This window comes from Rhinoraja longicauda, chromosome 11 (assembly GCF_053455715.1).
Source record: "Rhinoraja longicauda isolate Sanriku21f chromosome 11, sRhiLon1.1, whole genome shotgun sequence".
Classification (NCBI taxonomy): domain Eukaryota; kingdom Metazoa; phylum Chordata; class Chondrichthyes; order Rajiformes; family Arhynchobatidae; genus Rhinoraja; species Rhinoraja longicauda.
Window position 1 is genome coordinate 168,004 of NC_135963.1, and position 16,242 is coordinate 184,245.

The 16,242-nt window shown below is 59.2% G+C and overlaps 1 protein-coding gene across 1 annotated transcript in view; it reads left to right on the forward strand.

The window, feature by feature from the left end:
- Positions 1 to 3,537: 3,537 nt before the first annotated feature.
- Positions 3,538 to 16,242, forward strand: part of LOC144598181 (netrin-G1-like) — a 44,086-nt gene continuing 31,381 nt past the window's right edge. Inside the window, 7 exon segments of the mRNA XM_078408072.1 lie at positions 3,538 to 4,180; positions 6,921 to 6,963; positions 6,965 to 7,110; positions 9,461 to 9,465; positions 12,275 to 12,442; positions 15,731 to 15,739; positions 15,742 to 15,864. Of these exon segments, the coding sequence (XP_078264198.1) occupies positions 3,549 to 4,180; positions 6,921 to 6,963; positions 6,965 to 7,110; positions 9,461 to 9,465; positions 12,275 to 12,442; positions 15,731 to 15,739; positions 15,742 to 15,864 (1,126 nt within the window). The 5' untranslated portion in view covers positions 3,538 to 3,548.

Below are 16,242 nucleotides of genomic sequence, written 5' to 3' on the forward strand. Positions count from 1 at the left end.
CCCACCGAATCCGCACCGACCAGCGATCCCCGCACATTAACGTATACTTGTCCAAATGTCTTTTCAACGCTGTTATAATATATGCCTCATCTATTTCATCCGGCTGCTCATTCCCTGTATCCCACAGCCTCTGTGTGAAAAAAAACGTCCCTCAGGTTCCTATTTCATCTTTCCCCTCCCACATTAAACCTATCCTCTTTTGTTCTTCATTTCGCCTCCCTAAAATAAGTAGTATTCACCCTATCTATTCCCTTCGTGATTTTGTATTACATCACCTCTCATCTCCTGCGCTCCAAGGAATAACTTCCTAGCCCCCCCCCCCCCCCCCCCCAACATTTCCCTGTAGCTCAGGCCCTTGTGTCCTGACAACATCCTCACGATCTTCTCTGTACTCTTAGCAGCTTAACAACATCCTTCTGATAGCAGGTTTAGTTTAGTTTATTATCACATGTACCTAGCTAGGTGCGGTGAAAAGCTTTTGTTGCGCGCTAACCAGTTAGCGGAAAGACCATACATGATTACCATCGAGCCATCCACAGAATTCAAATACAGGATAAAGGGAATAACGTAAATAATGTTTAATGCAAGTCCAGCAAAGTCTAATTAAGGATAGTTCGAAGGTCTCAAATGAGGCCCATGGGATGTCAGGACCGCTCTCTAGTTGGTGAGAGGACGGTTCAGTTTCCTGATAACAGCCGGGAAGAAACTGTCCCTGAATCTGGAGGTGTGCGTTTCCAAACTTCTGTACCTCTTGCCCGATGGGAGAGGGGAGAAGAGGGAGTGACCGGGGTGAGACTGGTCCTTGATGATGCTGCTGGCCTTGCCGAGGCATCGTGAAGTGTAAATGGAGGCGGTGGAAGGGAGGTTGGTTTGTGCGATGGTCTGGGCTACTGCCCTTAATTTTCTGCAATTTCCTGCGGTCTTGGATGGAGCTGTTCCCAAACCAAGCCGCGATGCATCCCGCTAAAATGCTTTCTCCGGCGCACCTGTAGAAGTTTGTGAGAGCTGTGGGGGACACGCCGAGCTTCCTCAGCCTTCTAAGGAAGTAGAGGCGTCGGTTTGCTTTCTTGGCCGTTAGTTCAGTATGGGTGGTTCAGGATAAGTTGTTGGTGATATTTACTCCTAGGAATTTGAAGTTTTTAACCATTTCTACTTCGGCGCTGTCAATGCAAACTGTTGTAACGGACCGCAGGTAGACCCAAATGCAGCACACGGAACCAAGGAGGTAGTTTTAGAATGAGCTTTATTTCTACCTGCTCCTGGTCGGGGACAGAAGACTGAGGCGTTCACCAGGGCTACAACGAGGCATGAAGGTCGGGAGCAGGCAGGGTCGGCAATGCTGGAGAGTCTTGCATGAGGGCTAAGAACAATCTGGCAAAGAGTGTGTGTGCAGGAAGGGTTTATATGCTGGCTTGATTGGTGATCTGGAGCAGGTGAGTGAACAGGTGAGGGGAGTTGGCTTAATGTGGTGGGCGTGGCTGGCAGGTGAGTGAACAGGACAGACTGTGACAACCGTGGTATGTGCACCGCTCCGCTTCCTGAAGTCGCTCACCATCTCATTTGTCTTGAAAGGTTGTTGTCTCTACACCAGGGCACGAGGTTCTCAATCTCCTTCCTGTGCTCCGTCTCATCATTATTAGATATCCGGCCCACAATGGTGGGATCGTCTGAGAATTTGTAACTTGAATTAGATTTGTACATGGCTGCGTGGTTGTGAGTGTACAAGGAGTAAAGAACGAGGTTGATCGGCCGAAAGGCCTAATTCTTCTCCTATCCCTTATGACCTTATGAGAACGCATCCTTGCGGAGCACCAGTGTTGAGGATTATGGTGAAGGATGATTTGTCTCCTTTCCTCACTGATTGGGGTCTGTTGGTCAGGAAGGCGAGGATCCGTTTGCAGAGATGAGTGTTGTCTCCAAGTCCCGCAAATGTGTACTCCAACTACTCCAAGTGTGCCCTCTCTAAATCATATACAGCTGATGAAGGCCGATGCACCAAAAGCCTTCTTGACCATTCTGTCTACCTGTGAAGTCATTTTCTGGGAAACAATGTACATACTCTTCCATCACTCTGCTGTACAACATTCACCAAGGCCTGCCATTCACTCTGAATTTACATAATGCAACACCTCACACTTATCTGAATTAAATTCCATTTGCAATTCCTTGGCCCACTTTCCCAAATGATCAAGACCCCGCAATAAATCATGATAACCGCCCACTGGTAGTTTTCACTCTACCTCGGTACACGTGGCAATAAATTAAGGTGAAACTGAAATTATTGTCACATGTGCCGGGATACAGCGACACACTTTGTTCGCTGCTCATATCAAACATAGAAACGTGGTAAATAGATGCAGGAGGAGGCCATTCAGCCCTTCAAGCCAGCACCGCCATTCACTGTGATCATGGCTGATCATCCACAATCAGTACCCCGTTCTTGCCTTCTCCCCATATCCCTTGATTCCCTTAAATAATTACAACAGGGAATGCAAAATAGAAGATAAAGTATATTGGGTAGCTAAATACAGTGTTACAGCTGCAGAAAGGTGTAGGTAACAAGAAGTGCAGGCGCACAGTAATTCTACAGTTAATAGTTTCGTTTATTGTCACGTGTACACAGTGAAAACACTTCTGTTGTGTGTTAACCAGTCAGCGGAAAGACTATACATGATTACATTTGATAGAGTGGATGTGGAGAGGATGTTCCCACTAGTGGGAGAGTCTAGGACCAGAGGGCACAGCCTCAGGATTAAAGGACGTTCCTTTTACGAAAGAGATGAGGGGGAATTTCTTTAGTCAGAGGGTGGTGAATCTGTGGGATTCTTTGCCACAGACGGCTGTGGAGGCCACAAGTCAGTGGGTATATTTAAGGCAGAGATAGATTGATTGTTGATCAGTGCGGGTGTCAGGGGTTATGAGGAGAAGGCAGGAGAATGGGGTTAGGAGGGAGAAATAGATCAGCCATGATTGAATGGCGGAGTAGACCTGATGGGCCGAATGGCCTAATTCTGCTCCTATCACTGATGAATTTATGAGGGTTGTTGGGGGAGGGGGAGTGTCTGCTGGTTCGGTGCGGGGGGGGGAGAGTGTAACGGTGCGGGGGGGGAGTGGGACTGTGTGGGGGGGCGATGTGACGGGGCGGGGCGGGGGTGGAGTGTGACGGTGCGGGGGTGGGGGGTGGGGGGTGGGGGGGGGACTGGGACGGTCTGGTACGGGGAGGGCAAGGTGTGACGGCGCGGGGTGGGGGGGAGTGGGACTGTGTGGGGGGGGGATGTGACGGCGCGGGGCGGGGGGAGTGTAACGGTCTGGTGCGGGGAGGGGGTAGTGTGACGGCGCGGGGGGGGTGGGGGGGGGGAGTGGGACGGGGCGGGGGGGAGTGGGACGGGGCAGGGGGGTGTAGCGGTCCGGTGGGGGGGGGGGGGTGGGGGAGTGGGATGGGGGGGGGGTGGGGGAGGGGGATGGGGGGGGGGAGTGGGATGGGGGGGTGTAACGGTCCGGTGGGGGGTCTCACTCTGTGTGGTCTCGGTCCCCAGGAGAATCCGTACATGTGCAACAACGAGTGTGACGCGCACACGCCAGAGCTCGCTCACCCCCCCGCGCTGATGGTGGACGAGGAGGGGCGGATTCCCAACACCTTCTGGCAGAGCGTGTCGTGGCGGACATTCCCGCGGCCGCTGCTGGTCAACATCACCCTGTCGTGGGGCAAGAGCATCGAGCTGACCGAGGACATCGTCATAACCTTCGAGTCGGGGCGGCCGGAGCAGATGGTTCTGGAGAAGTCTCTGGACCACGGCCGATCATGGCAGCCCTACCAGTTCTACGCCGCCGACTGCCTTAACTCGTTCGGCATGGAGCCGCGTAGGGCCGGAGAGCTTCGACCAGCCGCCGTGCTGGATATCATCTGCACCGAGGAATATTCCCGCGGCTACGTGTGGAAGTTGGACAAGATGGTGCGCTTCGAAATCCAGGAGCGTTTCGCGCTGTTCGGGGGCCCGCGCCTGAGGGACATGGCGTCTCTCTACGGACAACTGGATACCACCAAGGAGCTGCGGGACTTCTTCACCCTGACCGACCTGCGCATCCGCCTGCTGCGCCCCGCCACCGGCGCCACCAGCGTCAACCAGCACCACCTCTCCAAATACTTCTACGCCATCTCCAACGTGGACATCCGCGGCCGGTGAGGACATGGGGGCAAGGGTCACACTGGGGCATAGGGTCACACTGGGGCACAGGGTCACACTGGGGCACAGGGTCACACTGGGGCAGAGGGTCACACTGGGGCAAGGGTCACACTGGGGCAAGGGTCACACTGGGGCACAGGGTCACACTGGGGCACGGGTCACACTGGGGCACAGGGTCTAACTGGGGCACAGAGTCACACTGGGGCACAGGGTCACACTGGGGCAAGGGTCACACTGGGGCACAGGGTCACACTGGGGCAAGGGTCACACTGGGGCACAGAGTCACACTGGGGCAAGGGTCACACTGGGGCACAGGGTCACACTGGGGCAAGGGTCACAATGGGGCACAGAGTCACACTGGGGCACAGGGACACACTGGGGCACAGGGTCACACTGGGGCACAGGGTCACACTGGGGCACGGGTCACACTGGGGCACAGGGTCTAACTGGGGCACAGAGTCACACTGGGGCACAGGGTCACACTGGGGCAAGGGTCACACTGGGGCACAGGGTCACACTGGGGCAAGGGTCACACTGGGGCACAGAGTCACACTGGGGCAAGGGGTCACACTGGGGCACAGGGTCACACTGGGGCAAGGGTCACAATGGGGCACAGAGTCACACTGGGGCACAGGGACACACTGGGGCACAGGGTCACACTGGGGCACAGGGTCACACTGGGGCACAGGGTCACAGTGGGGCAAGGGTCACACTGGGGCACAGGGTCACACTGAGGCAAGGGTCACACTGGGGGCACAGGGTCACACTGGGGCAAGGGTCACACTGGGGCAAGGGTCACACTGGGGCACAGGGTCACACTGGGCCAGTCACACTGGGCACAGGTCACACTGGGGCACAGGGTCACAACTGGGGCACAGGGGTCACACTGGGGCACAGGGTCACGCCGGGGGCAGGGTCACACAGGGGCACAGGGTCCACAGCGGGCGGCACAGGGTCACAGCGGGCGGCACAGGGTCACAGGCGGGCGGCACAGGGTCACACTGGGGCACAGGGTCACACTGGGGCAGAGGGTCACACTGGGGCAAGGGTCACATTGGGGCAAGGGTCACACTGGGGCACAGGGTCACACTGGGCACGGGTCACACTGGGGCACAGGGTCTAACTGGGGCACAGAGTCACACTGGGGCACAGGGTCACACTGGGGCAAGGGTCACACTGGGTCACAGGGTCACACTGGGGCAAGGGTCACACTGGGGCACAGAGTCACACTGGGGCAAGGGTCACACTGGGGCACAGGGTCACACTGGGGCAAGGGTCACAATGGGGCACAGAGTCACACTGGGGCACAGGGTCACACTGGGGCACAGGGTCACACTGGGGCACAGGGTCACACTGGGGGCACAGGGTCACAGTGGGGCAAGGGTCACACTGGGGCACAGGGTCACACTGAGGCAAGGGGTCACACTGGGGCACAGGGTCACACTGGGGCAAGGGTCACACTGGGGCAAGGGTCACACTGGGGCACAGGGTCACACTGGGGCACAGAGTCACACTGGGGCACAGGGTCACACTGGGGCACAGGGTCACACTGGAGCACAGGGTCACGCCGGGGGCACAGGGTCACACAGGGGCACAGGGTCACAGCGGGCGGCACAGGGTCACAGCGGGCGGCCACAGGGTCACAGCGGGCGGCACAGGGGTCACACTGGGGCACAGGGGTCACACTGGGGCACAGGGTCACACTGGGGCACAGGGTCACACTGGGGCACAGGGTCACACTTGGGCACGGTCACGCCGGGGCACAGGGGTCACAGTGGGAGCACAGGGTCACGCCGGGGGCATAGGGTCACGGCGGGGGCACAGGTTCACGGCGGGGGGCGCCGCGGGAGCACAGTAACCACTGGGCACTGGGTCACGGGTTAGTGTGACCACTGTGCATGGGGCAGGGTGGCCACTGGGGTCAATGGAGTCATGGTGACCACTGGGTAGGGGGTCAGGGCAATATCTGCGTCATGGGTCTGAAGAAGGGTCTCGACCCGGAACGTCACTCATTCCTTCTCGCCACAGATGCTGCCTGTCCCGCTGAGTTAGTCCAGCACTCTGTGAAACGTCACCTATCCATGTTCTCCACAGATGCTGCCTGACCCGCTGAGTTACTCCAGCACTCTGTGTCTATCTGGGCCAAGGGGCCAGGATGATCGCTGAGGAACTGCGTCATGCCAACATGTGTAAGAAGGAACTGTAGATATTGGAGTAACTCAGCGGGACAGGCAGCGTCTCTGGAGAGAAGGAATTGGTGACGTTTCGAGTCGAGACCCTTATTCAGGATAGTTAATGTTGATCATTGGTGAGTTAACGACAATCCAGGTTAACTCCAGACTGTGAGCCTTGCACCAGTGAAGGGGAAGTTTATTGAAGAAAGATAAATGGATTAGAGAGGTCCCGGTGCGGGATCCTGATGAGGGGGGTCGCGGGCAGTGGGACGCAGGGGTGGGTGGTGGGGATCTTAGTTTCGGGACGCGGGGAGCGGGGAAGGGGCGAGGGGAAGCGGGGGGGGGGGGTGGTGGGGTATGGGGGAATGGGGGGGGGGGGGGGTTGGGGGGTAGGGTGGGGGCGGGGGGGGTAGGGTGGGGCGGGGGGGGTAGGGTGGGGCGGGGGGGCGGGGTAGGGTGGGGCGGGGGGGGGGGTAGGGTGGGGCGGGCGGGTAGGGTGGGGGCGTGGGGGTCCGGCCAGAGACTGCACTCAACCCACTCCCCGGCCGTCTTGTCTCGCCAGCTGCAAGTGCAACCTTCACGCCAACAACTGCGTGGCCGACAAGGGCAAAGCTGAGCTGCGAGTGCGAACACAACACCACGGGCCCGGACTGCGGCCGCTGCAAGAAGGCTTTCCGGGGCCGGCCCTGGAGATCCGGCTCCTACCTGCCCATCCCCAAGGGCACGGCCAACGTCTGTGAGTACCGAGCACCGTCCCACAACCTCCCCCCGCCCCACCGCCCCCCCCCCCCGCCCCCCCCCCCCCCCCCCCCCCGCCTACCGACCCTCCCCCTCCCCCCCGCCTACCGACTTCCCCCCCCCGCCCCACCTCCCCCCCCCCCAACAACACACACATCCAGGACCCGATCCCCCGCCCCCCGCCCCCACACTCACCTACCCTCCCACCCCGGGCACCGTCCCCACCGCCCCACCGTCCCACCGCCCCACCTTCCCTCCCCCCACCGCCTCCCGACTACCCCCCCCCCCCCCCCCCCACGCCCCACCTCCCCCCCCCCACAATTCAGGGCCGATCCCCGCCCCTCCCCACACACTCACCCCATCCTCCATCCCGGGCACTTGTCCCACCGCCCCCCCCCCCCCCTCCAGGTCGATCCCCGCCCCTCCCCATACTGACCCCCACCTACCCACCCCACCCCCCCCCCCCGGCCAGGAGGGAGGAGGGAGAGAGGAGTCGAGAGGTAGAGGGAGACAACAGACATGATCATGGCTGATGTTTTAGTCCTTACCGCAACTATGGCAGCTCGTTCCATACACCCACCACCCCTCTGTGTGGAAAAGTTACCCCTGAGATTCCTATTAAATCTTCCCCGCTCTCATTTCCTATTAAATCTTCCCGCTCTCATTTTACAGTTGTGTCCTCTAGATTTTTAGATTCCCCAACCTTTGGGAAATCACGGCCATTCACTCCATCCTCGCCCCTCGCCCTGTCTCGCTCCAGGGGAGTTATCCTAGTCTATCCAACCTCTCCGTATATTTCGGTACGGTCCAGTCACGGTACCATCCCGGAGAAATCTTTCCTGCACCGTTTCCAGAATAATGACGCCATTCCTCTAGCCGGGCGATCAGAATTTCACACAATTGTGCAAGTGTGACCTCACCAACTACATCTGCCCCTCAATACCCTGACGGATGGCGGGGTCAGAACCCGAGCCATTATATATTCGGGCCATAATGAGCCCGTATCCCGGTCTCTCTCTCTCTAAAGTTACAAAAGGACAGGACAAGCTAGATGCAGGAACAATGTTTCCAATGTTGGGCGAGTGCAGAACCAGGGGCCACAGTCTAAGAATAAAGGGGAGGCCATTTAAAACTGAGGTGAGAAGGAACCTTTTCACCCAGAGAGTTGTGATTTGTGGGATTCTCTGCCACAGAGGGCAGTGGAGGGCCAAAGCACTGGATGAATTTAAAAGAGATTTAGATGGAGCTCTAGGGGCTAGTGGGAATCAAGGGATATGGGGAGAAGGCAGGCACGGGTTACTGATTGTGGACGATCAGCCGTGATCACAGTGAATGGCGGGTGCTGGCTCGAAGGGCCAAATGACCTCTTCCTGCACCTATTTTCAATGTCTCTATGTTTCCCCAAGGACCCGGCATTTACTGTGTAAGTCCAGGCATGGTTTAGCCAAAAACGCAACATCTCGCATTTGTCCCTGTTCCATGCCCCAGTCTTGGCCCGCGTCCGCGGATCATCTACATCCCGCTGCAGTAGATAGAGGCGCGTCTGGCTAACGGGGGGGGGGGGGGGGGGGGGGGCGAGGGGGGGGAGAGGTGGCAGGGCAGGCGAGTAGGGGTGGGGCTAGGACTTGCGGGGAGGATGGAGGGGTAAGGCTTGCGGGGAGGGTGGGTGACGGGGGGGGGTGAGTTAGTGGGGGGGGGTGACGGGAGGGGTGAGTTGGTGGGGGGGGGTTGGGTAACGGGAGGGGTGAGTTAGTGGGGGGGTGACGGGAGGGGGTGGGGCTGGCGGGGGAGGGTGGAGGGGGTAGTGCTGGCGAGGATGGGATGGGTTTAGGACAGTCGGGGAGGTGGGGGCTGAGGGGGGGCGGAGGGGGGGATAGACGCCCTCTGGGTGAGGGATATCTGAAGGGCACCGGCTCCCGGACCGGGTACTGACGGCGCGGACTGGACTGTGGGGGCGGTTGTTTGACTCAGACCGGGTGAGGCACCGACCTCCTGCGGTTATCTCGGTCTCACCCGGGCCTCAGTGCCGCGGTGCCAGGAGGGCGAAGGCCACTCGGCCCGGCCGACTGTACTAGCGTGCCTGGTAGTGGCGATTCTCTCTCACCCCACGTTTCCTTTCCTGTCTCAGGTCTCCCGGGACTCCATCACCAGCGGGCCGTAAGTCGGAGCCGGACCGTCGCTCTGTCCCACCCGGGGGCAAATCCACTCCCCCCGCGTTGGCCGTCAGACCTGTGAGAGTGTGAGCGGATGAGTGTGAGCAGGATCTGAGTGTGAGTTGCTGGTGCCTGCAGCTGGTTGTGAGAATAGTCTGAGTGTGAGCAGGTGAGTATGAGTAGCTGGGTGCGCGCAGCTGGTGTGAGGCAGAGTATGTGTGTAGTTATGGTTGTGGTGTGTGCCGGTGATTGCGGTCTTAATGTGAGCAGGTGGGTGTGAACAGGCGCTTGTGAGCGGGCTATACATGCGAGCAGAGTGTGAGTGTGCGTAGATAGGTGTGAACAGGTAAGTGCATGCAGGGTCAAAGTGGGTGCAGTTGGGTGTGAACGGGGTTGTGTGTGCGCAGGTGCGTGTGAGCGGGGTGTGAGCGTGAGCGGGGTGTGAGCGTGAGGGGGTGTGAGTGTTAGCAGGCGTGTGATTGTGAGCAGGCGTGTGAGTGTGAGCAGGTGCGTGTCAGCTAGAAATGTGTGTGAGCGGGGTGTGAGTGTGAGTGTGAGCTAGATGTGAGTGTGAGCGGGATGTGAGTGTGAGAGGGGTGTGAGTGTGAGCGCGGTGTGAGTGTGCGCGGGGTGTGAGTGTGAGCGGTGTTTGAGTGTGAGCGGGGTGTGGGTGCGAGCGGGATGTGAGTGTGAGTGGTGTTTGAGTGTGAGCGGGGTGTGGGTGTGAGAGGGTGTGTGCGGGGTGTGGGTGTGAGCGGGGTGTGAGTGTGAGCGGGGTTGTGGGTGTGAGCCGGGTGTGGGTGTGAGCGAGGTGTGGGTGTGAGTGTGAGCGGGTGTGTGTGTGAGCGGGGTGTGGGTGTGAGCGTGGTGTGGGTGTGTGTGGGGTTTGTGTGTGAGCGGGGTGTGGGTGTGAGCGGGTGTGGGTGTGAGCGGGATGTGGGTGTGAGCGGGGTGTGGGTGTGAGCGGCTGGTGGGTGTGAGCGGGTGTGGGTGTGAGCGGGGTGTGAGCGGGTGTGGGTGTGAGCGGGTGTGAGCGGGCGTGGGTGTGAGCGGGCGTGGGTGTGAGCGGGGTGTGGGTGTGAGCCGGGTGTGGGTGTGAGCGGGGTGTAGGTGTGAGCGGGGTGTTGGTGTGAGCGGGGTGTGGGTGTGAGCCGGGTGTGGATGTGAGCCGGGTGTGGGTGTGAGCGGGGTGTGAGCGGGTGTGAGTGTGAGCGGGGTGTGAGCGGGGTGTGGGTGTGAGCCGGGTGTGGGTGTGAGCGGGGTGTGGGTGTGAGCCGGGTGTGGGTGTGAGCGGGGTGTGGGTGTGAGCGGGGTGTGAGCGGGGTGTGAGTGTGAGCTGCGTTTGAGTGTGAGCGGGGTGTGAGTGTGAGCGGTATTTGAGTGTGAGCGGGTGTGAGCGGGGTGTGAGCAGGGTGTGGGTGTGTGCGGGGGTGTGGGTGTGAGCCGGGTGTGGGTGTGAGCGGGGTGTGAGTGTGTGCGGGGTGTGGGTGTGAGCGGGGTGTGAGCAGGGTGTGAGCAGGGTGTGGGTGTGAGCGGGGTGTGAGCAGGGTGTGAGCAGGGTGTGGGTTTGAGCAGGGTGTAGGTGTGAGCAGGGTGTGGGTGTGAGCTGGGTGTGGCTGTGAGAGGGGGTGTGAGCAGGGTGTGGGTGTGAGCGGGGTGTGAGCAGGTGTGAGCAGGGTGTGGGTGTGAGCGGGTGTGAGGTCGGGCGTTGCTGCAGCATCAGCACTGTGGGGTCAGGTTCAATCGCGGCAACGATCAATGTTACCCCCCCCCCCCCCACCACCCCCCTAACTGTGGGGACGGACCTGCCCGATTACATAACAATTGTTACTCGTCCCTCTCCGTCCATCCGCCACCGACTGACCCGGAGTGAACCTCCCCCCTCCCCGACTGACCGCGAGTGACCTTCACTCCGGCCATTGACCATCAGAGGAAATCCGCCCCCCCCTGACCCTTCCTCACCGACTCCGCCACCGAGATCAAACTCCTGACCCTGGGCTCCGGTTTTCGTTACATGCCCCCCGCCGCGCAGTCTCCCCACTCCTCCCCATCTCTCCCTCCCCCACTCCCTCCCTCCCCACTCCCTCCCTCCCTCCCTCTCCCACTCCCTCCCCCACTCCCTCCCCCACTCCCTCCCCCACTCCCTACACCACTCCCTCCCCACTCCCTCCTACCCTCCCCCACTCCCTCCCTCCCCCACTCCCCTCCCTCCCCCACTCCCTCCCTCCCTCCCCCACTCCCTCCCTCCCACCCTCCTTCCGCCCCTCCCTCCCCACTCTCTCCGTCCGCCACCCCCTCCCACCCTCACCCACTCCTCCCTCCCGCCCTCCCTCCCGCCCTCCCTCCCCACCCTCCCTCCCCCTCCCTCCCTCCCTCCCCCACTCTCTCCCTCCCTCCCTCCCTCCACCACTCCCTCCCTCCCTCCTATCCTCTCTCCCTCCCCACCCTCCCTCCACCCTCCCTCCCTCCACCACTCCCTCCCTCCCTCCCTCCCTCCCTCCACCACTCCTTCCCTCCCTCCCCCACTCCCTCTCCCACTCCTTTCTTCCCCCTCCCCCACTCCCTCCTCCCCACACCCCTCACTCCCTCCCCCACTCCCTCCCTCCCCCCACTCCCTCCCTCCCTCCCCTCCCTCCCTCCCTCCCCCACTCACTCCCTCCCTCCCTCACCCACTCTTTACCTCCCTCCCCCACTCACTCACTCCCCCACTCTACCTCCCTCTCCCCCTCCCTCTCTCCCTCTCCCCTCACTCCCTTCCTTTCTTCCATCCGCTCTTCCTTGCCTCCCCTTCACCTCCCGACCTTTCTTCTTGCCCTCACCGCCTCCCTCTCTCCCTATCTCTCCCCTGTCCATCCTCCCCGCTCTACCTCTCCCTCCCCCCCCCCTCCCCCCCTCCTCCCCTCCCTCCCCCCCCTCCCCCCCCCCCCCCCCCCTCCCCCTTGCTGTGACATGCTACCCGAATGCGACACGTCTCCGCCCGACCTGCCCCCATCCCGGTCTAGTCTCTCTGTCCTTTCCTTGCAAGCATGTCAGTGCCTCGGCCACTCGAGCCGCTGCAGTTACCTCGAGCTGCTCAACGCCGCCATTTGCGTGGGCTGTAAGCACAACACGAGAGGCCGCCACTGCCAGTTCTGCCGCCTCGGCTCGTTCCGCAACCCCGCCGTCCCGCCGGAACACCACCGCGTCTGTCTAGGTCAGTCCCGCCGCACAACCCGCTTTCGCCGCCCCCCCCCCCCCTCTCCCCTTCACCCCCAGACGGTGGGAACGATCCCCGCCCAAGTCCGGGTGCGGGCGAGACCCAAGGCCTCTCCCTGTAGCTCAGACTATCGAGTCCTGGCAACTTCCTCGTCAATCTTCTCTGTTCTCTTTCAATTTTAATGGCATCTTTTCTATAATAGCGTGACCAAAACTGAACACAATATTCTAAGCGCAGTTGTCCCAAGGTCTTGTACAGCTGAAACATAACACCCCAACGGTCTACACTCAATACCCTGACTGATGAAGGCCAATGTATCGAAAGCCATTTGATAACCATCTTCGCTGTGCACGATACAATCTATTTCAATGTCATCTGAAAACTTGCTGATTGTTCATTGTACATTTGCATCCCAATTGTTGAGGCGAACCAACAACAGTAACGGGCCCAGCACCGAACCCTGAGATAAACCACGAGTCACAGGCCTCCAGTCCGTGAAGCAACTTTCCACCATCACCCTCAGCTCGATCCCCCCCACATCTAATCTTCCCACAGTGACCGACATCCTATCGATGGTCGAGCTGAAGGCCACATTGACAACTAACCCTAACCCCAACTCAATACAAATCGGAGAAACGGTACCTCATATTTCACTCGGGCAGCTTACACCCCAACGGTATGACTATTGACGTCTCTAACTTCCCCCTCTCTCCATCCCTCCCCATCCCATTTCACTTCTCCAACGTCCGACTGTCCTCCTGAATACATTTTATCTCGGTTTGATACGTTGTCACCTTCCCCCTCAGCGAACAATTACCTATTCTACATGTTCCTTGCTCAACATCCCCTTTGATGTCTCGTTTTCCCACCTTACTCTTCCATATCTCTGTATCTCCCCTCTCCCCTGACTCTGTCCGAAGGACATAGAAACACAGACAATAGGTGCAGGAGGAGGCCATTCGGTCCTTCGAGCCAGCACCACCATTCAATGTGATCATGGCTGATCATCCACAATCAGTACCCCCGTCTTCTTGCTTTCTCCCCATATCTCTTGATTCCGTTAGCCGTAAGAGCTAAATCTAACTCTCTCTTGAAAACATCCAGTGAATTGGCCTCCACTGCCTTCTGTGGCAGAGAATTCCACAGATTCACAACTCTCTGGGTGAAAAGCTTTCTCCTCATCTCAGTCCTAAATGGCCGACCCCTTAGTTTTAAAACTGTGGCCCCTGGTTCTGGACTCTCCCAACATCGGGAACATGTTTCCTGCATCTAGTCTGTCCAATCCTTTAAGAATTTTATGTTTCTATAAGATCCCCTCTCATCCTTCTAAATTCCAACGAATACAAGCCCCGTCGACCCCACTTTTTCATCATATGTCAGTCCCGCCATCCCGGGAATTAACCTGGTGAACCTACGCTGCACTCCCTCAATAGCAAGGATGTCCTTCCTCAAATTAATAAGGGTCTCCATCCGAAACGTCACCCATTCCTTCTCTCCAGAGTTGCTTCCTGTCCCGCTGAGTTACTCCAGCACTTAGTGTCTGTCTTTAGCCACATGGAGACCGTCCGCTGGCCCGTCCCGTGGTATTCACGTTACTTCAACAAACTCATTAAAATCATGGGATGTGATCTCCCGCGCGCAAAGCCGCGCTGCCAATCCCTTATCAGCCACTGTCCATCTCACCGCATGTGAGACGCATGTGAGATGCAAAAGCCGCCGCTGCCCAATCCATTATCAGCCACTGTCCATCTCACCGCATGTGAGACGCATGTGAGATGCAAAAGCCGCGCTGCCAATCCATTATCAGCCACTGTCCATCTCACCGCATGTATACATTTTCCCTCACAATCCCTCTAGTAATTGTTCGGCTCACGGATCCGTCATTGCCAGGATGTTATTGACTGTTCTTGTTAAATAGAGGCGCAACGTTGCCCGCCCTCCGGTCAGCCCCCGCCCCTCAGTCCTAGCGCCGGATCCGGGGCCTTCTCTCCTCGGGGAATCAAGCGCCGCTCCAGATATTCTGCCCACACTCTGCCCACCCAGAGTCTCTGCTCACCCCCCCCCCCCCACCTCCCCCACCCCCCTCCTTAGTTCCGTTTAGTTTATTGTCACGTGTACCGAGCGAGGTACAGTGAAAAAGATTTTATTGCGTGCTAACCAGCCAGCGGAAACACAATACGTGGTTACACGAAGATAGACACAAAATGCTGGAGTAACTCAGCGGGACAGGCAGCATCTGTGGAGAGAAGGAATGGTAACGTATCGGGTGGAGACCCTTCGTCAGACATGATTACGCGATAGAGATACATGATAAGGGAATAGCGTTTAGTGCAAGGCCGTGAGATCCAGATTCCACCCACTCTGGAGGGGAACCATTCCTCCTCAGATCCCCTCTAAACCTCGCCCTTCCCATGGCCTCTATTGTCTTCATAAGGCCTTAAGACTCGGAGCAGAATTAGGCCATTCGGCACATCGGATCTACTCACCATTCAATCACGGCTGATCTTTCTCTCCCTCCTAACCCCATTCTCCTGCCTTCTCCCCATAACCCCCCCTGACACCCGCACTGATCAACAATCTATCTATCTCTGCCTTAAAAATATCCACTGACTTGTGGCCTCCACAGCCGTCCGTGGCAAAGAATCCCACAGATTCACCACCCTCTGACTAAAGAAATTCCTCATCATCTCCTTCCTAAAGGAACGTCCTTTAATTCTGATGCTGTGCCCTCTGGTCCTAGACTCTCCCACTAGTGGAAACATCCTCTCCACATCCACTCTATCCAGGCCGCTCACTATTCTGTACGTTTCAATGAGGTCCCCCCCTCATCCTTCTAAACTCCAGCGAGTACAGGCCCAGTGCTCACAAACGCTCATCATAGGTTAACCCACTCATTCCTGGGATCGTTCTTGTAAACCTCCTCTGGACTCTCTCTCCCCCCCCCCCCCCCCCCCCCCGTCTTCACCCAACCCTGCCTGCCTCCCTCAACCTGTGTTCATGGCATTGCACGGCGCCTTCACACGCCTCCCACACTTCCAATCCACTGATGACCCCGCAGTTTATTTCCACCCTGTTGCCCTGCGCTTCCTCCCTGCACAGAGTTGCCCTGACAGGGAGTGGGGGGGTGGGGACACGGGGGAAGGGGGTCTTGGCAGAGGGGAGGGGAGCGAATGTGTTGCAGCCGACCCCCCTCCCCCCAGCGACCACCCCCCCCTCTCCCCGCACTGCCACCCCGAGGCCTCGGACGACGGAGTGCAGTGTGTGTGTATCGTGTTGTCTCTGCAGACTGTGATTGTCACCGGACGGGTCGCTGCACCGCGGCTGCAACTCCACGGGTCACTGTGACTGTCAGGAGGGCGCCGCGGGGCCCAAGTGTGACCGGTGCCTGCCCGGCTTCCACTGGCACAGGGGATGTCGGGGTAAGTAGCCCGGACCACGGACCCTCCCTCACTGCCCCTCCCTCTCCCACCCCTCCACTCCACTCCACTCCACTCCACTCACTATCCCTTCACCCCTCTACACCTCCACTCCAGTGTCCCTCCCCTACCTCTCCCCTCCCCTCCACTCGCTATCCCTTCCCCCTCCCACCACCATCACTCCCCCCCCCTCCACTGCCCCTCCCCCTTCCTCACTGCCCCTCCCCCTCCCTCTCCCCTCCCCACTGCCCCTCCCCCACCCTCCCTGGCCCTGCCCCCTCCCTCCCCCCTTCCATTCACAATCCCTTCCCCCTCCCCCACCAGCTCCACCCACTCCCCCCTCCACTGCCCCCCGTCCACTGCCCCCCTCCACTGCACCTC